Below are 25956 nucleotides of genomic sequence, written 5' to 3'. Positions count from 1 at the left end.
TAAAGATCGATTTGAAGGTGTCCGCTGTTGTTTCGGCTCAGGTTTGTCTAGAGAAGCAAGTCAGAAGGAAGTCTGCAAACATTAAAAAAACTTAACGTGTCAGCTGGTTTAACGTTTCAGTCAGGAAGCGAGAAAGACAATGCGGAAGATAATAAACGCCGTGCAGTTGTGTGTGGGTGCGCGCACAGTGGCGCGCGCGCGTGAGTAAACCGCGTAGAAGCGCGAGCCACCAAAGAGGGGTTCCCTTTACCTTACAGTCGGCGAAGGGTGCAGAGCAGCGAGCCTGGCTCGGGCTTCTTTTTCTTCTTTTTAAATGCGTTTAAGCTTGGACAGCAAACAGCGACGGAGAGCTGCAGAGCACCGAGTGGATACGCGCTCCTTTTGGTCTGCGTCGCGTTTGAACTTTTCTAAAAGTGAAATGACCAGATTTGAAGGTTAGAGTGACGCGTCTTTGCGCCTGTAGTCGTGCGCTCTCACGACGAATTCAGCTCGCCAATGCCCAAGGAGTGCAGGAGAAAGAGCTCCAAGGACTTCGGGTTCTCGGTGAGTGGGATAAATGAGGCGTCTCGTTTAGAGCGAAGAGTGGCTGCCAAGTCTTCGCAGATTTGCGATGAGCTCATTGAGACAGCCGCTCAGATCGCTCCGTCGTCCGGACCGCCGATTGTGATGGATGCGCCCCGGGTACCGCAGGTCACCATCACCCCGGAGGGGGGCGGCTGCTCCCGGGAGATGCAGCAGGAGGACTGGGATCGGGCGGTGGACGGTACGCTGCGCAGGAAACTGTCCAACTCCTCGATCTCCTCCACGGGATCCTCCGCCGTGGAGTCCGAGGATGATCTACTGAGTGACAACGAGAGCAAAAGCAAAGGCATCGTCACTTTAGAGCATCTGGTGGACCCCGGAGAAGTGAGTAAACTGCAAAGAGATAGCGATCTAATGGTCGGTGCAAGGTCGCCACGACGGTTCATTTTCTCTTAAACAGTGAAAAATAACCGAATGCAAAGCTAACAACAGTAAAGGTGGAGAAATGCCACTCTGGGTCTTTTTATTTATTTATTTTCAAACTGCAATCCTGACTCCCATCTGTGTGCCTTTGCAAATGTGCTATTACACCGTGAAGAGCTGAGGGTTAAAAAAGAAGAAGAAGAGGGCAAAGCAATAAAATAAACAGCACTTAAACAGCAAGCTACTTCCTAACAAAAGACCCACGGGGACTGTTTTACTGCAGAGAACAGGCAATTACAGAGTGATAACAGCATCCTTTCATTTTATATTGTTTAGTTCAGTTTTCAAACGACATAAACACACAGTCTGATTTCTCCAGAAACACATCCCCCTGGGAAATCAGTCACGTCTACATTTCAAGCTATCATGCATCTCTTGTTTTGGTCATGGAAGTGTGTTCTGGGAAATTTCAGTTATGAGTTATACTGGTCTGACAGGTGTCTCTTGCTCTCTATACAAATACATATGTATGAAGATGCTTTGAGGTCTTTCAATAGCATTGGCAGAAAGCACAGGAGCATTGTGAAACTCTGGGTGACTCTCACCCATTTAAGTGATGTTATCGCTCCTTATTTTTAATTGGTCATTAGAGCCTTTCCCATTCTATTAATGACCAGGCTTTAAGAAAAGAAACTGACATGAAAATGCTGCTAAAAGCTGGTTAGCCTTTGTTGCATGGAATGTGTTGGATGACTGATGTCAGAGTTATGTATCATCTTATTTACTGGTTTTTATCTTCAAGGCCACATGAAACTCCTTGAGAGAAAAATAATTTTTTTTCAATGGGATGTTTTGCACAAAAGATTGTGCCTAAATGTCTTTCTTGTCTTTTTTTGCACAGCTCAAGTAATGCAAATTATTAATGTCAAAAACGGACCTGTTGAACGTCAAACTTGATATATTTTGGAACTGTAAGTCTCGGCCTTTTCCCTCCTTAAGCACACAGGCTTGTGTTGAAGGACTGGCCTTTCACCCTCACTGTGGGTGGAAATTTGTTTGTATTTCACATTCTTGTGGCTGGCAAGTGTCAGGGGACATGCTTGCGTGGGCATTAAAACTGAGCTGTCTATCAAATTACATGATCTCTCTGATTATTGTACAATTACATCCGAACAGAATGTTTTTGCAGTTCTGGAGCTCGATAGCTGTCGCTTCACATGAGCTGCTGGGAAGTTGAGTGCGATCACAGTGAGTCACATCTGTGTTTCTTCACTCTGAAAGCATAATCTGCTTTTTGTCTTCATTGTCACCACTCTTAGATTCAGACTTTTTCTTGGCTAGCGTGCGTGCGCCTGAAAAGCTGACCATTTCTCTTTGCTTTTCCATACAAGGTCCGGATCTGTCACTTTCTTTTAAACAAACTGAACACACATGGCCCGTGTGACCCAGAGGACGATCTCGCTGAACGTCACGGTGTCAAGTCTGTTAGATTCCTTCCTAAATAAAAGGTCGTTTTCGTAACTTAAAATGGAAAGAAAATGTCACTTGTGTCAACGCTGATAAAAGCTACTGTTATGCTCCTCTCCCATCAACCCACACTCCAGCCCACACAAGGACACCCACACACAGAGTAGCATAGGCTAACTTGTCATTGTGTAATAAAGTTTTTGTGGTCAGTACCCAATTTTAGATTTGGCCTTTGACATTTAACAAAGAAGCGCCTCAGGAAGTCAAATACACTCACGTATCAGTAGCTTTTACTTGTTTACATTTCAGGGCAGACGCTGCACACAGATTAAGAGATGTTTTTAGCCGACTAAACAGCAGGTGGACGCGTTCATTTGCCAATCTCGCAGTGCTTTACATTCAATTACCACGTCAAGGTGGCTTCACGTGGAAGGCATGAGTTATCGTGGCTGGTTTAGCAGAACCTGACTGAGTCACATGAAGTCTGATTTCAGCTATGTGTGTGTGTGAGTAAGAGCTTTTCTTTTTGGAGTGTTGTTTTTGACTCCTTTGTTCAGATCAGCCTGTTGAGTCAGTGTCTCACTCACACAGTACGGTGTTACAAAGAAAGGTGCACCTGACGGAGCAGAAAAACATTGTTGAAGGGTGACCTTTAAGCAAACATTACACTAGTCCTGGAGCTGGATTCCTTTTAATTTGAAAGAGCAAACACGCATTACTCCACAGCTGGTGAATAATAATGAGACATTATTTGATAACTACTTAACTTTAAAGCGCTTTGCTACAAAAAGCAACTAAAATGCAAGACACTGTTAAGGATTCAGCCACTGTTTAAAAAAAATCTTTTTGGTATCCTGCCCTCATTAGATCTCTATGCAATTACTCAGATGATGGAGACAGAGAATAGCTTTATTCTGCACAGTTTTTCAAGTTTTTCTCGTCTTCACTTTTGGGTTGCATTTTTGTTTTAATATCTAAACTATACTTTTTATCATTAAAAAAAAATTACATGCTTTTTAAAATTTAACATATGTTCTTTTAAGCCCTGATATGGTTTTATGACCTGTGAATATCTCTGATATTGGGCTATAGAAGTACACTGAACTGTATTGAACCGAGTTACTCATCTAATTTAACATGTGTCTCTGTGTCTGTGGAGGCTGATCTCCTTTAGACAAAATCAGAGTAACAGAATCAGTCATGGAAACATGCATCGTTGCCAACAACCTCATAATGTCATGCATAATAATAGGTATAGGTCACAGATGTCAGCTTACCATAGAATAACTCTTCAGTAGACTTTGCTAATATTAGATAAGCAGAGCTCAGAATGCTGGCACTTTACTTGCAAAAGCATTTTTTCACTGTTGCGCCATTGGTGCTTTTTTCTTCCTAAGTAAAACTCTTAAGTGCTTTTCTTTTTTCCATCACCTTTGCCGAGGCATGTTTGGAGCTCCTATTCTTTCTCTAGCAAAAACACACTGTAAGCAAACCGTGCTTTTCAGGTTCCAACATGCGAGTGAAACCAGTATAATATCCAGTGTTATCAGTCCAAACTCTTCCGTCATCAAGGTCAGTGCAGCGCAGGGTGAACGATGTGAAGTTTCAATGTCAGACTGTGTTTAAAATCTAAATAATGGCCTAAGAGCTGCAGGGTCGTTATGTTTACGATAAAGCACAGAGTTCAGATCTAAGCCTCTGGTTCCTCTTGCTTGTGGATGACAGCAAATTATTCCTAAATACTAAGATTCCACTGAATTTCAGCCAGTAGCTACTCGAGCTTTTCTCACGTTTTTCTCACTAATGTGCTGAAAATGCGTGCACTTAAAGTACCCACATTAACTGATAAATCAAGAAAAGCATCTGAAATTAAATCTGCTTGCTTGTGGAAGTCTTCACAGTGCAGTCTTATCAGCAAACAAGTAAGAGTAAAATCAAGTGAAGCATATCACCTGACATTTAAGAGAGCCCCGGCTGGCCCCTGAAGACTTCTGCTATTAGCGAGGATGGTAAACTGTGAGATACTCAAGCATGAGCTGAGGGTTTCACTGAGAGAAGAGCCCCTGTTTCGTTTCCTCTTTCGATCAGAGCACACAGAATGTAATGACCTCCCAAGGCTAAAACCTAAGCTCCAAGGACATACACAGGTCTTTCTATCCCAAAAGTGGGAATGCACTTATTTTGCTTTAGTTGCACTTCTAATTAGTTTTGAGATGATCTGAAGAAGCACAAAAATCTTAGTGTTTTATTTAAGTTTCCTTGGAGGAAAGATAAACAGGCAGTTCCACGTAAGTGTGAAGCATTTTTGTGTTTCTGTAAAAATGCAAGCTGTTGATGTGTTTGTTCTGAGCGTGGTGTGAGACAGAGAAAGAGAAAGAAGAAGAAGTTGGGGATGATGGTAAAAGCAATCCATAAAAAACAAAACAGATTCACCAAGAAAACATGGAATACTCCTGAGTCATGTCATTTTATTTTTATCTCCTAAATTTTTATTGGTTAGCTAAGATGACAAATCCTACTTAAAGGTGCATTCCAGATTTTTCCACTGCAACCAGGAAATGAATTAAGCTGCAAACAGGCTCCTGGTTTTTCAGCAGGAGGTTTTGGAGACTTAGATTCTCTCACTGAGAATCAAAGTTGTCAGCAAATCACCACGCCGCGTTGGAGATGCTGAATAGAGATGCTGAATGAGATAAGAGTTTCCACTGAAATGGCATTTAACTGACCTAGATAGGGGGTTTCATGCAGAGGAAAACCAAAAACCTGGCATCAGCCTCACTGGGCAGCGTTTCCGTGTGATCAGATAACTACTCAGTGAACAAAGTGGAGTGGACGAAGGCCCGTTAACGCCACTCCTTCCTGCTATCAGACCAATAAAGAGCCCACAGTTAGACCCAAGTGCTTAAAATAATTCTTAACTTTAGCAGGTTTTGAAATGTTGTATTTCTTTTAACTCAACATGAATTAATTTCCTTTCTCTTTGTTCTCTTGCATGACTTCACCAGAGCAAACCACCGTGGTGGAAGCTAAAGACGTTCGTCCACTGGCCGTTCAGTGTGTCCCAGAGGAAAAGAATAAACTGGGTCCAGTTAGCCGGGCATAAAGGTGTGATCTATTCACATGAACCACACTTGACTCGGACAAATTACATAATATTTGTCCACCAGTTTAGTGGAAGTAAATACTGAAGTTGTTTCCCCATATTTATTGCTGCCCTGAACTTTGCTATACATTAATCATGTCAGACCAGACGTTAGTCATTGAACTGCCACCTCTGTGTTACAGAGGTTTGTGACGCCCAGTAGAGAAGAACACGTAGCAAGGGAGTCATGTCTTATGATGCCTACTCATCCTCTCCAGGTGCTACCCCCCGACTAAACCAAAGCATTTTCTGAAAATCTGCTGTTGTATGAAAGTACCAAATTCTCCCAACATCGCCTGGTAAAAGCTGACAGTAACTAAAAAACAATTTGGCAAGAAAAATCCATTACAATTGCACCCCAGCTATAGACTGTATATAAAAGATGGACGTAGCTAGGACTAGTTTTTGAAAGCTCTTTCTGAAGCTTCAGGTTGCTTTTTTGGAACCTGATGTGAACATATTTAGACAAGAGGTTGGTAGGCTGCATTACACGCTAACTCTAGCAGTCCTGGTTAGTGTGTGGGTGACACAATGCCTGCTAATTAGTACTAAGTACTAAGTAATATTAAAAAAGTAGATTGTTATGCAACAAATATACATTTTGGACAGTTCCTAATGTTGTTTGTCAGATAATCGTATTAAAGTGCTCCAGAAAACAAATACAGTCAAAGCACAAAGTTCTATGGCTAAATTAGGTAGATGAAAGGAGTTGAACCTAGTCAAAGAATCCACCTGCCATTCAAAGATGTCACACACTGAACTTTCTATAGGATTTCAGTCTGTGTGTAGTAAGGATCAAAGTTAGTGGCATGGCATATTTGACTGATAGCTGCTATTATCCTATTATTCGTTTAAAATAGCCTATATCAAGGCTTTTATTGGGTCTTAATACAATTTCAGCCCTGTTTTGTTGTCAAGAAGAGGCAAAGAAATGGGAAAGACTAAAGCCATTTTTAAGCATGACTGAATTTGGTATTTGTTACATGAGGGTCAGAGGGCGGTTCTTTTGGAGCCTGCCTCAAGTGGCCAATCAAAGAACTGCAGCAACTTTAGGTACCTCCTTGTTTTTCATCCACAGAAATCTTCGCTTGGTTACGAGTCATTTAATTTAATTTAAAAGAAAATGTAACATTACATTAGAGTACCTACTTGTCACAGACAATGAATTTACATTGAAGGACACTTTAATTTCCCAGTATCTCCCAAGTCTTCACATGCAGGTATATTTACCTCACACTGGCAAAATCAGGCCGTTGTTCATTCCTGTCTTCATCTAATCTCAGGCAACTTCAAAGCAGCAGATGAGGGAACCATTCTGAAAAAGTTCTCAGAGAACGAGATGCAGTGTTTCGAGAAGCTGAGGAATGACGCATTGCTCCCGTTTGTGCCTGGATACCACGGTGTTGTGGAAAAAGACGGAGAGTCTTTCCTTCATATGACTGATTTACTGGCAAACTTTGACCTTCCTAATGTTATGGACTGCAAAATGGGAGTAAGGTATGAAAGTTATGTCTTCACTGTCTTATTTACATGTAGTTAATTTTTATGCACTGTTTTTATTTTTTCTGCACATGTATTTTTTGATAATAGAGCCATACATTCATGTAATACATGTAACTGTATTAATATGTATATATATGTATATATACATATATATACATATATATATATATATATATATTATCACTACCACACTATTCGGCTAGTTGTTAGTTGCTAGTGTTTTTTTTAATGAATTAATAGGAAAGTGCAGGCGAGTGATGGTACATACAGCTTAAAGTGGTTTTGCTCTACAAGGGAACACCTGTTCTAACTGCAGGCTATATGCTTGGCTTCCTGCCACAGCGGGTGGGGTGTCTCAGTGTATCATGTGCACAAATAGGCAAACACACACATGCGCACGCACACACGCATACAAACACACAATGGCATACATATATGCTTGAATGCACACATGAGCGTATACATGCATATGTTAGTGCATGCAGAGGCATGCAGGTACTGACACTCACCCCTCTGAGGGTTTTGTTTCCGGTTCAACAAAAAAAATAAGCAGACGCACATACGCACACGGACTTAGAGACACTGACTCACAAAAATACACACGTAGAAGAGTTACACACACTACGCTTACAGAAACACCCAGCATAGCGTTTCATTGCCTGTTTGGTGTTCGCGTGTCTTTATTTCTAAACTATTCGTATGCATACGCAGAGTTTCACACACTCAGGGTGTCCCTGGAGACTCCCCTTTGTCAAAAACACTCTCAACCACACAGTTGCAAAACCGCTAAGTTGCACAAACACACACTCACGCTTTCACTCAGCTAAATGCTGCACACTGGAGTCTCCTCTTAGCTTCCCTCTTCAGCACAGAGGAAGTGTGGCTCGCAAACTGAAAATGAAATTAGCATCTGTTTGCACGTAACTTTATGCCAACTGTGAGTGTGCTGGTGGAATGTTCATAAACAGAAATAAAGGCTTTTAGCGTTGCAGGTTTTCTTTTTCCCCTCTTCTGTGCACTGATAAGCTCTTCTAACATTTGCTAGAAGGGTGTAGATCTCTTTGGATTTTAGCACAACTTAAGAAAAATTGCTCTGTAAAGTTGAGCATGAAAAAGGAGTAGGCGAGTGTTGACTAATCTTACTTATCTTTCATCTTAATTACTCAAGATAAGTGATTAAGGCCAGACAAACCCTGAAAGTCCACTGACATTTCTGTGCCTCTAAACTTCTCACTTCAAATGCCAATAGCCTAAATTCAGCACCTGAAAATCCTTTGCTCCATTCTTGTTGAAGGACCTACCTGGAGGAGGAGCTTGTGAGAGCGAGGGAACGGCCCAAGCCGAGAGAAGACCTCTATAACAAAATGGTGGAGGTAGACAGCGAGGGGCCAACTCCTCACGAGCATTCCCAGCGGGGCGTAACCAAGCCTCGTTACATGCAGTGGAGGGAGTCCATGAGCTCCACTAACACCCTGGGCTTCAGGATAGAGGGAATCAAGGTAAAAGGAATGATGTGCTATGATGTGGGATATTTTTAGTGTAAAGGAAGGAAAATAACTGCCTGTAATATGAAGGCTTTCTCACTGACAATGAACTCAGACTGAACTTCTCTGCTCTTTGGATCTTTTTTTTAGCTTATTCAAGGTCGCTCTTTTAGTTGCCTTCAATGTTACTCTTTTTTTCATTCTCACTACTCTGATCAGTCAGACAAGTGTTAAAGATCTTTGATAAGCTTACTGCAGCTACGCAACACCAAACAACAGCAAAACAGAGACAGCAATAGGCACCGAATGTAGTTAGGTACTTAGCAGTGGTGCTGATGGAGACTGAAAGAAAATGAAAGTGAGTGATAGCGTGGCTTCATATATATTAAGTCTGCAGCCAAAAATGAATTAATTGCAGTTTTAAATCTGAGTTTAACATCTGAGTTATGTGGCCTCCTAGTTACTCTTCCTGTGCTACACAACCTTAAATTCCAGCTGACACACCAGATAATTATCTTGAATTGAACTTATTTTATTGTGTAATGTTCATATGAGGCATGGTGCCACACTGTGATTAGAATTGTGGCCTCACAGCAAGAACGTCTTGGGTTCGAATCCACCATTCCTGTGTGGAGTTTGCATGTTCTCCCAGTCCAAAGACATGCAGTTAGTAGGATTAGGCTAATCGGTGCATCTAAATTGCCCATAGGCGTGAACGGTTGGCTCTCTCTCTTTTTTCTTTAGAAAAGTGACGGCACATGTCGAACTGACTTCAAGAAAACAAGATCGAAGCGGGATGTCATCCAAGTCTTCAAGGACTTTGTCGGTGGAAACGTCAACATCGTGGTACGTGGCAGTCAGTTATCCTGTTCACGCACATTTTTATTCATCCGTGTAAGGACTCGGGAGTAGACACACGGTGCAGCGGTGCAGGCGTTAACCTGAAACGGCTCATCAGCTACGAATGCAGCAGCCGAATAGGCTCCCACATCCGCGTTCAGTGTTTGAACAGATAGAAATTGTTTGTAGGCTCTGCCTTTACATTTGAAAAAAGCTCTAAAGGCAAACAAAAACAGCCTCGAAGCGATCTACGAGAGTAAACCACAGAGCAAATATTCGCACTGTGATACTGTTTGAGTTTTCTATTAGGGAGGAGGTTCTCAAATATACACTCTGCCTACATCCTGTTGTGTTCCAGCTATCTAATCCATCTAATATATGAATTATTTTAATTTTTTTTTTCAACCGCAGAAGTCATATTTGAGCAAACTGACAGAGATCCAACAAGCCCTGAAGACATCAGAGTTCTTCAAGCGACACGAGGTGAGAGCTCCTCTGCGTACAGTAAAGATGTGTGGCAAATTAAAGGGAAGCAAACAAAGCAGCCAAATAATATTTTTGCACCTGGCACTTCCTCCAAAGCTCCACTCAGGGGAACAAACAGTTTTCCTTTTTTTTCTTAGAAATATTATCTTACTTATTTCTTTTTTTTAATGACAGGCTTGAGATCGCCATCAAACACACACCGGGTACTGAGTGTTACATAATAATATTACTTGCATAAAAAATATTTCAACATGAAACTGGACTGTTAAAGTTTACATAGATACGCGGCCGTGTATCCGTACTGCTTACACTGAACCGTGGCTGAATTATCACATTATTTCTGGCCAGTTGTACGTCATGTAACAACTAATGATGTGTTGGATTAAAAAGAAAAAGTACTGCTGCAGGTTTTTTTTTAATATGTCGCCCATCTGTATTGATGCAAGAGTGGATTATTAAAAGCAGAAGATGAAGAATCAAAAGCTAATACTAACAGCTTTTTGTTTTATCAGGTCATTGGCAGCTCCCTCCTCTTTATCCATGACCATACGGGCAACGCGCAAGTCTGGATTATTGACTTTGGCAAGACCACAGCATTACCAGAGGGCCAGACATTAAGTCATGACATTCCCTGGCAGGAGGGAAACCGGGAGGATGGTTACCTGTGGGGTTTGGAAAACCTCATCCACACACTGGAGTCTGTGAGCAGTGCCACCGGCGCAGAAACCGGTAGCTCGGTTACCAAAGAAAACAGCCAAAATACAGAAACACACAGCCAGTGACCTTTGACTCAACGGGGTTAAGGAACAGCAACTATATTGATGGACACTGCGGGATGGTTTCAGATATGATTGATTGGTCGGGGTTATTTTTTTAAAGCACAGAATACTAAAAATGAAAACAAGAACATGACGGGCATCAAACGTAGATCCGAGGCTCAGGTTTTCACCGTTTTAAATGTAATGTGACCACATTTAGCATCGACACCGTCAAAAAAAACGACGCCGTGCGACGGATGCTGAACAGAGGGAAGCAGGGAGTTTTGTCACTATAAACAAAATGATTGAGAAAATGCACCGACACTAATTCAGCCTCCTACACGATGAACAGAAGTAGAAGTGCAGGCATTGTGCATTTCACTTTCAGGATGTTACAAGTGAAAAGCCTCATAAAAATGTGCCTGTTCATTGTCTCAAGAAGAGAGCGAACGAGCACAAGTTACAGACTCATTCTCACGTTACACCACTTACTGTAACCATCAGCCTTCAGTGTATTATTAAAGGTTGGGGCGTATGTTCAGTATGTAACTGTTTGGCTCACAGACCTCACAGTTATAACTACAAAATATAGCACATTCCCAGTATAGCACAGTCTACTGCGTAATGACTGGAGTGTATTATGTGTGTTAGTCTCTGGTGAACTGTCTTTCATTGTATAGCAGATTATTTCTCTTTAATCAAGTTCATTCCTGTGATCAAACTTGTAATCATTTTTATTTCCGGTGATGGACGTCATCAAATGTAAATGAAATTAAAATGGGAACAACGTTTTTCTTCTATCTTTAGTAGTGGAACACTATTTCAGCATGTGTTATGCGTGTTAGTCTGGACAGAGTTGACGGCCTTTTGCAGGGATATAAATGTGTGCGACTGATCATACTCACACAAGTGAGGTTGATATATGTTGATTTATTTGGGGCACAGTTAGGTGAGATGAAAGTAAAGACGGTATATTGCATAGAATGTCTTTGCACTTTTGTTTGAGGCATCGTCAGCTACAAAAATACAGGAATAAAAACTGAAATGAGTGTGAAATAAAATCTACCGGGACATAAGAAATATAAACTATGAGTAAGATGAGGGTCTTTTTTTTTTTCTTCTTTAAGAAAATGAGAAAAAAAACAATCCACAGTAATCAGTATTGCTATATGGCACAAATGTTTTTTTTTTCTTAAAGAGATAAACAGCAGATAAAGACACAAATATCAGCAGGTCTTATCTTATAACACACAGTAAGCCTACAGAACTCTTACATAAATGTAACAACATATCAAAAAATATAATATTGCCATGTTTAGGCTCAAAATAATGTCACACACCAAGTACAACTATAAACTTGATTAAATAAGAATAACCTGAAAGCATAAATACAGCAACTTGTTTGGTATTTCAGAGTTGAATACCTCCCCCTGTTGAGTAAACGTAAGTACTACTAGCACTACATCTATAGAGGCAGTGTAGCAGTACGTATCGAATGGCAGTGATCGATTACAGATTCATCATTAACATGACTGAATGCAAATGCAAAAACAAAACATCAACAACAAACAGCTACAAATGTAATGTTAGTCCAGTGTAAGCAAGTAGGAGCAAGTACAAAAATAGCTTTCCTGCTTTCTTAGCTGCAAGGTCGTCATCAAACTCGGACTCTTCAAACATTTCTAAAGCCAAGTAAATATTGGGACAAGGGGAACGAGACCTCATCCACAAAAATAAAACCCTCAAAGAAAGCAAATGTGTCTAATTTGGTGGGCCGGTTTCTTCAGAAGCTAACATCCATTATTTCAATCTGGAGCGGTGGTTCTCAGACTGTTTCTGGTACACTCAAGCTCACGACCCCCATCCCACAATTTTTAGCGCACTGTGAAAAAGATGCAATTCAACACGAAAGCATTAGCATACATAAAGTTATATTTACACCTCATTAGATTTAGATACACCTTACTAATGCAGTGGTAGACCCCATGTACCCTCAGAACTACCTCAGTTCTTCATAGTATAGATTCAACAAGGTGCTGGAAACATTCCTCAGAGATTTTGGTCCATACTGTCATGACTGCATCACAAAGTTCCAACATCCAGGATGCGAATCCCTTTTTCCACCACATCCCAAAACTTGCTCTATTGGATCAGAAGATGGGTACAGTGTGGTCATAAATCACCTTCCTTCCCCATTCTGATGCTTGCTTTGAACTTCAGCGGGTCGCCTTGACCATGCCTAAATGCCTAAATCAAGTTGCTGCCACCTGATTGGCTGATGAGATGTTTGCAATCGCAAGCAGCTCAACGCTTTGTTGAGTGTACCCTGATTCCTAACACCACTCCTGCAGTGGCTCTTTGCTCCACTGGGTGGGGCCCCTCCCCAGTTTGAGAACCACTGATCCAGAGTCAAAAAGAGTTTAAACCCCCCAAACTTGAAATTTATAGACCAGTATCCAGTTAGCTGAGAACAAGGCTGGAAACAGGCTCGTGCTTCACCTACCAAGTCAGAAAATACACGTTATTGCCAGAGGAAGTGTTTTCACATTGTATGGGATGAAACCAATTATATTAGAGTACCAACTAGGAGTATAAGGTCCTAAAGTGTATATATAGCTGTGATTCTGCCCATCAGCATCAAAAGAGTGGAATTACTTTTCAAAAAATTTATACCTATGAAATTAAAATGTCTTGGAGATTCTCCTCCCAATGACTCAATATTCTTTTAGCCTTTTATGGTCATACACTAAATACTACAAATTCACATATACTGCCAGCAAAGCTTTCATGAATAAAATACAGCAAAAAGAAAAAATAACAGGTATAAAAGGAGTCCATCAACAGCAGTACGTTTTGGCAGCCCTCACCCACAGTGTGGACACTGAGGAAGTGCAGGGCCGCGAGTCTCCCAGTGTTTCAGCATCAGTGTTCAGCTACTATGGTATCAGAAGCCTTTGACAGGGCTCCAGTGTTGGCTCTCTGTATTACAGTGCAGAGTGTTTGTGTGGACGGGAATGTTCAGTTGTGTTTTCCAGCATTCTAGGAGCTGAAAGAATCAGACACTGTGGCACTTGACCATGAAGGAGCCTTCATGGTCATGCTTTTTATTCTAAAAATTCCAGAGCTAAAGTCTCAGTTTGTGAGAAACGGATTCAGGTGACATTTGAAATGTTATCCTTTTCTTAGATAGGAGTAACACTGAGGTCTTCCGACAGAGAAAAGCCAGAGTCTCTGTCACGTGTGGGTTTCTCAGCTTTGGTGTGTCTCCTCACATCCTCATGCCCGTAGCTGGCATGGCGCTTCAGCAGCAGCAGCTTGGGCATGCAGGATGAGGGGGTATGGAGGCCTAATGCCAGTCCCAGGCTAGTCCCTGATGAGACACTGGTAGCAGAGCTGGTGTTTTTCACATCTTCTGGGGCTTTGGGCACAACCAACGGCAGGCTTTCTGCCTCATAGCTTTGCTCGTCGTAGGCATAGTTGACGTTGCCACAGGGGAAACTCTGGAGCTTAGCAAGGTCCATAGATTTTGTGCCACCGCCTGCTGGGGTCTTATGGGAGGACGTGCTAGAGGCAGCCTGAGCCTGGCAAGAAGAAGATGAAGTCGAGGAAGTGCAGAGGCTTTTAGGGCTGAGGTAGGTGCTGCTGGTGCCGTCACTGCCAGCCTCATGGTTTTCTGAAGCTGGGCTGTGGGTCTGCGTTTTGGAGGTGGAGCTCGAGAGTGGCATGGACTGGGTGTGAGTGAGCGCCTTCTTCCCCCTTAAGTTATCCAAGACCCAGGATCCATATGTGGGGTTCCAGAGGTTCTTAGTCTTGTTCTTCAGCCTCTGGTTCTCTGAGGAAGAGCTGTTTCTGGAGCAGGGTCGGTGATGAGGAGGCTCAGGATGGAGCCAGTTGGAGACCGCTGACAAACCAGGGGCAGGAACGGGCTCAGCCCAGCATGGCTCCAAAACCTCGCGACATGATGTGACTTCATGGTGGACAGGTTGGGTCCTCTGCAGGAGCAGATGGGGCTTTGTAGGCTGCAGGGGAAGAGGGGTGGGACCCAGGCCCATGGCTGAGAAACCCAGCTGGGAGGGACAATCCTGGGAGGGAGGGTGTGAGACTAGAAGTGGAGTGAGGCAGGTAGATGTCGGGTCAGTAGGACGGATTACAGTGCCTCCGTCATCGTCCGTGTTGGGGCCATATTCCACAGGTAGAGGCGTGTTGATCACATCTGGATCCTGAGAGAGAAAAGAAGAGTGAGGATTAAATGATAATCAGAGCAGAACAAAACAGAAAAAACATTTAAAAAACACAAAAAAGCAACATTAGCAGTCTTAAATATCTAGAGAAGATGCATGCCTGTGTACAGTAGTTGATTCTCTCCAGGATAGTCGAGAAGTTGGGCCGATGCTCAGGACAGTGCTGCCAACACTGGGTCATGATCCGATAGCTAAACAGTAATCGACAGAAGCAGAGAAGCAACCAGCAAATGAATAACTGTTGAAATTCTGAATTTCTCCTTAATTCCCGTTCATGACTCACTGAGTAGACAAAAGAAACATGTTTAATCAACATCACATCAAAGGTGGAAGATGAAGCAAACATTATTATGTCTTTAAAAAAATACCAAGAAAAAAAGCCCACAGAAACCGCAACTTGAGTCAGTACTCACACAGGCCCTGGGCAGGCTTTGGGAGGATCCATCCTGCCTCCGCTGGTGACAAACTCCAGGACCTCCTGGTTGGTTTTACAAGGATATGGCATGTAACCCAGCGAGAGGATCTCCCAGAGCAGAACTCCAAATGACCTGAAGAGGGAGACATCGATCAATAACTGAGTGGATGAAGTTGTCTTTGAGTGCTAAACTTATTCTACTGTAATGTTTCTCAGACAAGGAACAACAAATGCAAACAACACGAACAAACACAAAACCAACAATTTTTTCCTGAATAGAAGCTGACACCATTCAGGGTGATTCTTTTGTTTCTTTTGACAAAATAAATGCTTGTAATTGCCCTTATCTTTCCCCTGCAGAATTAAGAGTGCAGCGAGTTTAAGTATTCGTGTAGAAATCTCCTTGTTTTTGTTTTTCTAGCTCTGTTTTCTCAGTTGTGTGCTTGTCATGACCCCCTGTGACCCAGATCTCAATCACTCTGCTTCCTGCTCCCGACTCTAACTGATAAGAGTCCCCAAGAGACCCTGAAAATGTTGTGTAACATCTTTTACACCTTGAAAACCATGTCCAACACTGTTCAACACCTGGCAATGACCATGGAGGTGTTACCCAACCAGAACAAATATATAAAAAACCCAGTGAATCTCCCAGTACAGCTACTCTAAAGTGTATCTACAGTGCGCCTCTGTCAGTGCGCCCCCAGGGTGGCTGTGGCTACAATGTAGCTTGCCATCACCAGTGTGTGAATGTGTGTGTGAATGGGTGCATGACTGGTTGTGTAAAGTGCTTTGGGGTCCTTAGGGACTAGTAAAGCGCTATACAAATACAGGCCATTTACCATAGTAGGTGGTTTTACTAAGGTTTAGCTCTCCCATTTCCACTTGACTTTCACTAGACAAAGGATCAAAGATTATTCATTATTCATTAGTGACATTAGGAGTGAGATTCCTGCTGTGGTTTACTTTGTTTTGGGCAGGGTATTATTTTCTTCTTCTAAATTAGTGTTCTAGTGGAACAGTGTTAGTAACCACCTCTGGTTTTATTAACTTCTTTGGCTTTCTAAAACCCCGCAGGCCTTGTTACTCCCCGTTGTTTGCCTCTTCTTTTATAAGCCTTTTGCTTTTATTTGCTTGTAAAGCATCATTTTTGCATTTGAGCAAAAAAACACTCTAACCTTACCAACAACATCCAGTTACAGGTTGCTACACCGAACAGTGCAGTATAGGGATGTCAAACTCATTTCACATTGTGGGCCACATACAGCTCAGTTTAAGTGGGCTGGCCCAGTAAAACTACAGGATAAATGTGTAAAATTGTTCTTCTAGTTCATTTTTCCAGACTGCTCTGTAATTCTAATCATAAAGTGTTGGTTCATTCACAGAAAAACAGACATTTCCATAGCAGACAGTGTGAAAACAGGGATTTTTCCTGTCACATAATTGTTAATCTGTTAGTTAATCACTTTGTTCTAATATGAATGCCAAGGGGGGGGGGGGGGGGGGGGGGGGGGGGGGGTCTTGATTAATAGGAAAAGCTTTAAAATCTATGAAACACAACTAAAAGTTCAAAAATCAACGCACTGCTTCACATTTTCCAAAGCCGTCCAGTGGGCCGGATTGGGGTCTTTGCTGTGCCAATTCAGGGCCCCCGGCCTTATGTTTGACACCCCTGGGGCAGTAGATCACTGGCGTTGAGTTTTGCTAACCAATAATAATAATAATGGATTGCATTTATATAGCGCTTTTCGGGACCCCTCAAAGCACTTTACAATTCCACTATTCATTCACTCTCACATTCATACATGACTGGAAAGCCGCAGCAGCCGCAACACTCGTGTGTTTTTTGTTTTTCCTTCATTTGTTCAGAGGAGATATCTTGCCGATGAATGATTCCCCGTCTAAACAGCTTTGAAGGGACGAACTGCGGTGCAACTGTAGCTGCCTCTGTGCACGTTTCCATCAACATGCTCGGATTTTAATAGACTGCTGGTCAAATCGATTATGCTGCGGTCTCTCCTCTATAAGGGTCTAACTTTCTGATCTGCAAACAACCCTCTCTTTCACTCTACCAAATAGAGGTTTTGAAATGGTTTGCCCCAAACTAAATATTTGACTTGCACTGTCACAGGAGAAGCGGTTTGGACGCCGCTCCTCTACCATTAGAGCCACTGCGCTTTCCTAACAACAATAGAGTGCTCTTTGTTTGGCTGGCTCAGTGTCTTGAATACAAATGCTGTCCTGGTTTTGAAAAGATGTTCACTTGATGTAACGCACCCTAGCTTTGTCTACTAGGAGTAGACATGTTTGGTTTGTGGAAACCTCCCTGCAGGGCATCGTACTGGCCACATATAGGCTTTTAAAATCGAATTCAGTTTCGCTGGCGAATACTTTTCATGCCTCGTGAGAATTTTTTTTTCTGTTGTTGTTTTGTTTTGTTTTTTTGCATTTTGACACCGCTGCAAAGTAAAAATATTTCTTTCATTGCCAGCGTCTGTTTTCGATTACAATAAGTTCGCCATCTGGTATTAGTTGTTTATTGTCCAGAAAAATGTTCAGACGTCTGAATAATCACTGTAGTGTTAGAACAGTTAGCATGACCGCATGATATTTACAAAGACCTACAAATGTGTGGCACTTCTAAATGATATATTTCTGAACATGGTGCCCCAGTGTTGAGACAAAAGCAAAGTGTATACAGTTCAAAATTAACAACAGCTGTCTTGTGATTTTCTTTGTCTACTGGTATTTAGTGGTAGACTTTATACCATGTGTCAGTTTTGCAGGTGAAGATCCCCTCCATGAAGGCCTCTGGTGGCATCCACTTAACTGGCAGCATGGCCCGGCCGCCCTTCCTGTAATAGCTGGCTCTGGAAAACAAAGAAAGAAAGGCAGGGTACATTTAGGCTGAGTTAAGAACAAATGGTAAATGCTAAAAGGCCACGAACTGAAATGTAAGTAAATTACGTGGCCCTGTGGAGGGAAATGAAAAATCTATTTAGCCACGCTCCAATAACCACATCAATCCATCTTAAATTATGGATGGACAGGGCACCACTGCAGATTTAGAGTAGCGTATATGAACCTGTAAATATCTCGTGCCATGCCAAAGTCTCCAATCTTAGCCACTCTGTCCGACCCAGGGCAGGTAAGGAGGCAATTTCTGGCAGCGATGTCTCTGAAAAACACAAAATCCTTTACATAATATATCTGTGCGATGACACGAAACAGAGAAGCTTGTTGTTACTTTGTCAAATTTGTTGCCGCAGAAAATGTTCAGAACTGCGGTTTGCAATGAAGAAACGAAGGCCTTTGAAAAACCTTCAAATGCATGATTGATCGTGCTTGCAAATGATTGTACACATTTTTCAAATTAAGAAAAGCAAATTGCTCAAAGACAAACTCAAACTGCAGTCAAAATGAAATAATAGTTGTTGATGTGTTTTTTGTCGCATTGCAAGAGGTTTCGTTTAAAGCAACATATGCAGCGTTAAAGAATGTCTAATGAATCATTTTTATGCAGATTTCACCACAGCGTAGCTCTGCTAACACATTTCCTTTTTGCTGTGGCTGAAAAGCCGCTTTGAGTTTGCACTTTTATGAGCTCTAAGCTGCGAAAACTGGGTGCGAATCCAAACCTGTGTATGAAGTGGTTCTCCTCCAGATAGCGACATCCACAGGCGATATCTCTGGCCATGCGCAGCAGATCCCGCATGGTGAGAGACGAGGTCTGGCCCTGGACATAGCACAGATCAGTTTAGTGTGCGACGTAAACAAACAGAGATTGCAGGCACAAACACACATGTAAAGGTGTAGTACAGACGCACCGCTCGTGGCCTGTTTCTTCTCAAAAAGCTCTTCATGTCTCCTCCGGTCATCAGCTCCAGCAGGATGAAGCGCGGCAGGATGTTCAGACTGACGCCAATGCAGCGCACGATGTTCTCATGGCTGAACTTGCTGCATGGACAGTTAACAACAGGGTGTTTTGTTTAGAAGGCTTGCACTTGTGTGTGTGTCTGTGTGTGCATAAGTTAGCTTTGATGTCCTTAAATATACAGTAATGGTAACAAGAAAGTACAATTGTAAGGTTTTAAGATTTAATAAATAATAAGAACAATCTGGTCCTCATGAGGTCTAAAAATAATTTAAATACAACCTCAAAAACCATCAGAACAACACATGTTAATGCAGTCGTTATGTATTTAACAAAAACTAAGCCAGAATGTAGAAGCAGAGTGTGAAAAATCAAGCGCACCCCATGATTCGACTCTCCAATCGTTGTGGAGGAATTCTTTCCTTTACACTCTGGATGTCAAACTCGTTTACATCATACAGCGAAGGTATGGATGCACGCAATTGTACGTGTGGTAAAATTGCTGCTTATTTGTGTGTGGATTAGAGCATGTGCTTGTGACTCTTCAAAAATTACACACAAATCCCTGTACACATCTGTAACTCTTATTTTAGAGTACCGCACCGCAAGGTGCCGAGGTCCTGTGACCGCAAAACAAAACTTTTCCAAACCTTTCTTTAGTCTTAGTCTACAAAATGTAACTAAAATGTAGCTCTTGGATTTTTTTGCCGTTATTCTGAGCGCTGGAGGGTCTGAGCTTGAGCTGAATTTACTGGGATGTCCACTCCTGGGAAGATTGGCAGCAGTTTGTGACTTAATTTTTCACACACTGCTTCTGCATTTTGGCTTAAATTTTGTTAATTAAATAATCACACTGTGTCATATTGTCATATCTTGCCTCTTTTTTAGTGTTTATTTTTTAAATCTCATTAATGATAAACTTATTATACAACCACAAAAAAAGTCTCAATTTTAAATCAGCCAGAATATAAGTATTTAAAACTGTCACGTGCTGACTGAGGGATGGACCTGTAAATACAGTAGACTTTAACAAAACCAGATGGGAAATCATAATACTTTATTAACACCTAAGAAAACTAGGTAAACTAAGCATGCCTGAACAGGGACTTGAACTCCGGACTGTCAGATTAAAAGTCTGATGCTCTACCAACTGAGCTACCCAGGCCCTAACGAGCAATCACCGCTAGAAACCAATTAACGTCACACATTTTCCTGAGATCAAAATATACCCCTGCAGACACGATTGTCTTTGAGGGACAATTATGTCATTGTTTTGATTTCTAATGAGTAAAGTTTCACATCTAGTGTGTGAACAAAAATATTTAGAAGACACTTTTGTGTGTGTGTGTGTGTGTGTGTGTGTGTGTGTGTGTGAGATGCACGAAGGAAGTGTATGGTTGCTGTCTCGTGCACCTCATAATCAGTGCCTCCATCAGGAAATCCATTTCATCCTGCTCGGAGCAGATTTCTGGTAGAGTCTGCAGAATAGAAAGAGAATTTGAGTGCGTGCTACTTTTAAGGGGAAATATAAATTTTCAGACCTAATCAGCAGAGCATTGTAAGCAGGTAATCCCATGCGGTGCTCTCTCTGCTTTTTTGCTTTTCCCTTTTTAAACTGTCTGCCTTTTAAGGCATCTTATCCAGGGACGCCGAGCAAATCTGCATTCTTCTTTTTTAGTCATTTTGTGCTGCAGTCTTTGCACAACCTAAGAAAAGCCAACAATCATTCTGTAAGTGAAAGCATCTCCATGACCTTTAGCTCTGAGAAGCAGAAGCACCACTTATGGGATTATAAGTACTGAACATACATGCGAGGTGTCATTGTTAAACATTTAAGTGCAAATATTTAAGAAAATATGAGCGGCTGACCTTTATGGCCACCTGCATAGCACTGCCATCACCACTCATCCCCAGAACTTGACCTTCATAGACTTCACCGAAGGCTCCATGACCAAGGGCCCTAAAGAGGAGAGAAAACACAACCAATGAAATGAAGGCACACGTTTGGTGGAGAGCAGAACCTTAAACTGGCACTCTAACATTGAGTCCGCTTGTGTCATACCTCAGTAGGGTGATGTTCTTGCGTGGCACTTCCTTCAGCTCACTGAACGAAGCGGCTTTGCCGGTGAAAAAGTAGTTTGGGTTGTAGTCCGTCATGATGGTGGAGGAACGGATTTTGCTCAGCTTATACTCGGGACTCTGAAGACGCCCCCTCACTGCATGCAGGTCGTTCTTTCTGCGGTACCACACTGCAGAAAAAGACGAGGCAGAGGGACGAACAAGCTTGTTATATTAAAGAGTCGACAAACCCTTGACAAAAATTATCAGCAAACTTTAATCAGGACCCTACAATTGCATGTAAGTGGCAGAAGGATCTTCCTGACCATCTGTCTGAATGTAGGAGCGGCAACACAAGGAGGGATCAAGCCACATCTCGATAACTTTTTCAATCCTAAAACAACATTCTTAGTGGGAATAAAGCTATAAAAATATGGCAAAAAGGGCTTCAGTTTTGTTCTTAAAGAATACTCCACCAATTCTGCATAGCACTTCTCCAACACTGGAGTTCTACCTCTTCAAACACCACCCTCAGTATGGATCTGTAATTCACACGTTATGTTATGTTAGTAGCAGTTATTGAAGCCTCAAGCAGAGACGATGAGCTGCCTTCAGAAGTCAAGTGAGCTGGCTTCTTTCTAAAGCCACTAACCTAATTGGCATGCATGTGGGATGGCCTCTCCTTGGTTACTGCTCCTATACTGTCTGTGCCAGTGAGTTTGGACTCACCCGCCATGGAGGCAGCCCATGTCCCCGATGCAGGTTGGTAGTCTGCCAGGGAGGGGGGGCGTTGCGTGCAGGTAAGAGGTGCCGTCGAGCCATCGCCCGGTGCAGATGCTAGGGACTCAGGAGTTGGGATAAGGGGAGTTTTAAGGAGGAGAAGCAGGAGAAGCAGGAGAAGGAGGAGGAGGAGGAGGAGGAGGAAGAGGTGGGGGTGAAGGACATGGGGCGCCCAGGGATCAGACTACCTCCCTGCATGGGGGAGAGCTCAGGTAAGGAGACACCATTAACCTGAAGCGTGTGTGTACGTTCATTGCCTTTTTTTAAAAATTAAACACGCTCCAGTAAAAACACCCCATCCTCCCCAAATATGTGTTTTTTTAAAGCAGGCGTTATAAAAATGAATGTCATCAGCCTTTGTTTAGGAACTGATTTATTTAAGAGCAAGTGCACACATTTACACACAATGCAGTTAGTGTTCCATTTTGCATATAGTGGCCCAGTACGCACCACTAGTAGCACCGCCGTATCTGCAATTATCGTCTGTCAGATTACACTCTGATAAGCTGATTGCGGGGTTGTATTTATGTTTAATTACACCGAGCTCAAACTTTCTTAAAGAACAACTTCACAGCAGAAATGCAGACTGCAGTCTTTTATCCTATAAGGACATTTATCTGATGAATAACTCGCCTCTTCCAGTTCTCACACGTCGCTTTTCACCAGGTCCGCCGCACTTTATCGACATATTCTCTCACTTCTGCTGACAGAAAACCAACCACATCCAACATAAATCGCCTATCTTTTAATGGTCAGCCATTAGCACTTACTGATAACAAAAAAATAAAAACACTCGACTCCATCAGAGCACTGTTTCACTGCACTGTGTGCGTTAAGGGTGTCATTTAAAATGGCAGGATAAACATTTCATGCTAAGCTATCATGAGATATGATGGATGCAGAATAAAGCTTGTGGCGAAACGGAAATTTGAGGGGGGAGTGTGAAGGTGGAGGTCACCACATAAATTTTCAAATACCTTCTGCTTCAGGCTCGGCTGGAAAACGGACATTATTCTGCTCGGATTTCATTGCCAGAAGGTGAAATGTCCACATTACTCTTAAATCTGTAAGAGTTACTCCATATCGCTTTCCTTACAGGAGGTTTTTACATGCATTACTTTATTAAAAAGTCCCAACTGTTTGGTCATGCCTGGTTTTCTTGTCAGGCTGCGTTAAACCCCCGGGGAGCTGGGAGTGTAGCTGATATTCTGCAGGAAGTCAGCGCAGCGCCGATTCCTCCAGAGGCTCTGACACAAAGTTTACTCTCATCAAGTCGCGCTGTGGGAAAATAGCTGAGCTTTGCTTAATATTTGGTGCTTTCAGTGAGGTCATGAAAAGGACAACAGAGAGAGAGAGAAAGAGAACCTGCTATACACGCACACCTTTGCAAAGCTCTTGTTAGAGGATTCCCTTCTCATAAAGTCTGCAGCACACAGTTGTCACAAAAGGTGACAAAGGTGCTTCGAGTGTTATTAGCTGTATAATCCCTCACTGTCCTACATTACTGGAAAATGACTCCACGTGTTGTTAAAACTGTATTCGTATAAAGTGTCTGGAGTTAATCAAACGAGATTTGGTATACAAAAGAAGGTACTTAACAGTATATTTTGCATAGCAGCCTTTGAGACCATGTTCATTGTCAAAATGTGGTTGTCTCAGAATCCCTCTCTTCTTTCTTGAGCTTCCTGTTTTAAGTGTGGTTGCTACAGAGCAGTTAAATTAAAGCTATACAAATGTAATGGTTAATTCCCTAATTACTCCTATTTTAGCATTTTACAGCCTGCCTGACCATCTGATTGTCTCAAACCCGCAGCCTACAAGAGAAACTCTGGTAACCTTGTCGCTCAGCAAACAAGCACCTACTTATTCTAATACTCCATATCATAGCACTTTGTGTGCATAGCATTTAACACTTTTAAAGATGAACAATTTCTGCTCTATCCTCTTATCACGGAGTCGATGCCCATGGGTTCAGCTCAACTCGCGCTTGTCGCTGCGCGCTTCTCAAAATGACAAAAAGGCTAATCTCTTATCACAGTTCTTCATTTTCAAATACTGTTGTAATCTTCATGTCTGTATAATCACTTCTGTGTTTGTTTTTTTGTTTTTTACAGACAATAAATTATAACAGCTGACATTTACCGCTACAGAAACCCACTCATACTGAAAGAAACTTAAATGTCAACTCTTTCTGCTTGTGCTTTTTTTTATAATCAGCATTTTTTTTAGAATGAATTCATGCAGCGAGACACTTACAGCACGTCTCGAAAATGTTCATGCTTCCACGAGAGCAATCGTTCCACTGCAGGCACTGAATACAGCATATAAACAATACGGTATTTAACAGTCACCTCTTTATCGCCTCTCATCAGCAAAATAGTCTTGTTTCACCTATTTATACTGTATATACATACAGCCAGAGAAAAGAGAGCGTTACCTGGAATGAGTGCTTGTAATGAGTGTTCATACTGTGCTCACTGTCAACGTCTAATAATTCACAACCATATCTTTGCCATCGCTCCTTTAGTCATCTTCCGCACAGCCATTTAAACCAACATTTATCAAAGTTGTTTCTGTTTCTGCTGTCAGTAACATCTGGAAGCATGTGCGTGTCCCAGCTGTGCTCACAGCCGGTGGAAGGTGGAGGGCACAGACTGCGCACAGAACTGGAGGAGTCTCTTACTGAGGATGACGCCGGTGCAGACCAGCGCAAAGCCGCTGGCGACGGTGGAGACCACAACAGCCAGGATCAGGGATGTCGGCATCGGGCCCGGTGGAGTCGGGCTTTGATGAGCCGCTGGAGGGGTGGAGCAGAGATTGTCAATTAGTATTTGTTAGCTGCTTAGATGGGAAAGAATTGTGAGGGATTAAAAGTGTCACCTGACATTAAAACAAAACGTCTGACATATCATGGCTCACAAGTAAAAGCAAGACCGTTTGCTGGGTTTTACAGACATACTTAGAGGCCTAGAACATGTAACGTTGTCAATGTCCAGGACTTCATCATCATCATCACAGAGGCAGAGGATGAGGTGAGTATCTGCTTCTCGTTTGCAGCTCTGCGTCTGACAGTGGCTGCAGTTCAGCTGCACCTTGATCTCACACTCACCGTGACTTTCCATTGCTAGAAAGAAGACAGGAAATAAACACAAACATCAAAAGGAAAATTATTTGTTAGAGAGTGAGGGGATGAAACCAACACACATTTAGCTCTGCAGCCTATTCATCTGTGCCATAGAGGGAAAAAGACATCTGTAGCACAGAGAAACTTTAGTATAGCAGGTTTTGGCTATAAAATGAAAGCCACACGGCTCCTTTGTTGCCCTGTAAATTCCAACTAGACCACCAAACTAAAAGGTAATCCTTCAACAAAAACTCCCACAAAACAGAGTACATAAAACTGTGTTTTTTTTAAATGAAAGCACAATTATGACAAATTGAAGAATAAGTAGATTGAGATGATCCAGATAGTACTTTGATCTTTCCATGACACTATAAAATCAGGCTTGTTATTGTCCTAACACATTACATGTCAAGAACATCTTGTGCTTGTGATCAAATAGCTTTTTAATACATTCATAACCCCCACCTCTCTCCCTTTCCAAAATAAGTGGGACACTCTGTAAAATTCTGCAACTACAGCAGTTGGTCTTCTTGGTTCCCAAGCTTTTACAGAGTGTTTAAAGAGTGTTAAATGATGAGATGATGCAACAAAGTGGTAAACGTGTTGCTGGCCTCAAATTCAAAATGAGCACATAAAATAAAAACAAAAGGAAGACAATTTCTCAACATCTGATGGGTTGCCTTGGTGAGTTATATCCCATGGTCCTGGCTCTTCAACCAGTTATCTCGAGTTTGTGTTGGACTTATTATCCGTTTCTTTGGAACTAGAAGATTTTCATGTTCTTGATTAATGACTCTTGACTTTAGTATTCATTGGTGCCCTTGAATTTTGTTATTTATATT

The 25956-nt window shown here is 42.1% G+C and overlaps 2 protein-coding genes and 1 non-coding gene across 3 annotated transcripts in view; 1 reads left to right on the top strand and 2 right to left on the bottom strand.

Annotated features, from left to right (window-relative positions):
• Positions 1-215: 215 nt before the first annotated feature.
• On the top strand, positions 216-11416 carry itpka (inositol-trisphosphate 3-kinase A). Its single transcript, XM_084913946.1, has 7 exons — positions 216-906; positions 5418-5517; positions 6838-7051; positions 8352-8556; positions 9286-9387; positions 9793-9864; positions 10380-11416. Exons 1-7 carry the CDS (start codon positions 496-498, stop codon positions 10647-10649), a joined length of 1374 nt encoding a protein of 457 aa, XP_084770072.1. The 5' UTR covers positions 216-495; the 3' UTR covers positions 10650-11416.
• Positions 11417-11535: 119 nt separating this feature from the next.
• Positions 11536-25956, bottom strand: part of ltk (leukocyte receptor tyrosine kinase) — a 73343-nt gene continuing 58922 nt past the window's right edge. The window contains exons 18-29 of the mRNA XM_084913945.1: positions 24950-25114; positions 24674-24787; positions 21215-21401; positions 21022-21112; positions 20566-20630; positions 19106-19235; positions 18917-19014; positions 18364-18456; positions 18047-18148; positions 15280-15414; positions 14967-15057; positions 11536-14845 (exon numbers count right to left, since the gene is read on the bottom strand). Of these exons, the coding sequence (XP_084770071.1) occupies positions 13808-14845; positions 14967-15057; positions 15280-15414; positions 18047-18148; positions 18364-18456; positions 18917-19014; positions 19106-19235; positions 20566-20630; positions 21022-21112; positions 21215-21401; positions 24674-24787; positions 24950-25114 (2309 nt within the window). The 3' untranslated portion in view covers positions 11536-13807. The remainder of the gene's footprint in view (positions 14846-14966; positions 15058-15279; positions 15415-18046; positions 18149-18363; positions 18457-18916; positions 19015-19105; positions 19236-20565; positions 20631-21021; positions 21113-21214; positions 21402-24673; positions 24788-24949; positions 25115-25956) is intronic.
• On the bottom strand, positions 20245-20317 carry trnak-uuu (transfer RNA lysine (anticodon UUU)). The gene has a single exon. It is a non-coding gene; the product is annotated as a tRNA-Lys (tRNA).

The sequence above is a fragment of the Perissodus microlepis genome, chromosome 19 (assembly GCF_051167445.1).
Source record: "Perissodus microlepis isolate ML-2025 ecotype Zambia chromosome 19, ASM5116744v1, whole genome shotgun sequence".
Classification (NCBI taxonomy): Eukaryota; Metazoa; Chordata; class Actinopteri; order Cichliformes; family Cichlidae; genus Perissodus; species Perissodus microlepis.
Note: the sequence above shows the minus strand (reverse complement) of the source record. Positions and strands in the feature narration are given on the sequence as shown.

What these genes read in the sequence shown, in the direction of transcription:
- itpka (XM_084913946.1), top strand. Translation starts at nt 496, where the DNA reads ATGCCCAAGGAGTGCAGGAGAAAGAGCTCCAAGGACTTCGGGTTCTCG. An exon ending in CCAGTTAGCCGGGCATAAAG is followed by an intron (nt 5,518 to 6,837) that starts GTGTGATCTATT and finishes ATCTAATCTCAG; the next exon opens with GCAACTTCAAAGCAGCAGAT. An exon ending in GTGGAAACGTCAACATCGTG is followed by an intron (nt 9,388 to 9,792) that starts GTACGTGGCAGT and finishes TTTCAACCGCAG; the next exon opens with AAGTCATATTTGAGCAAACT.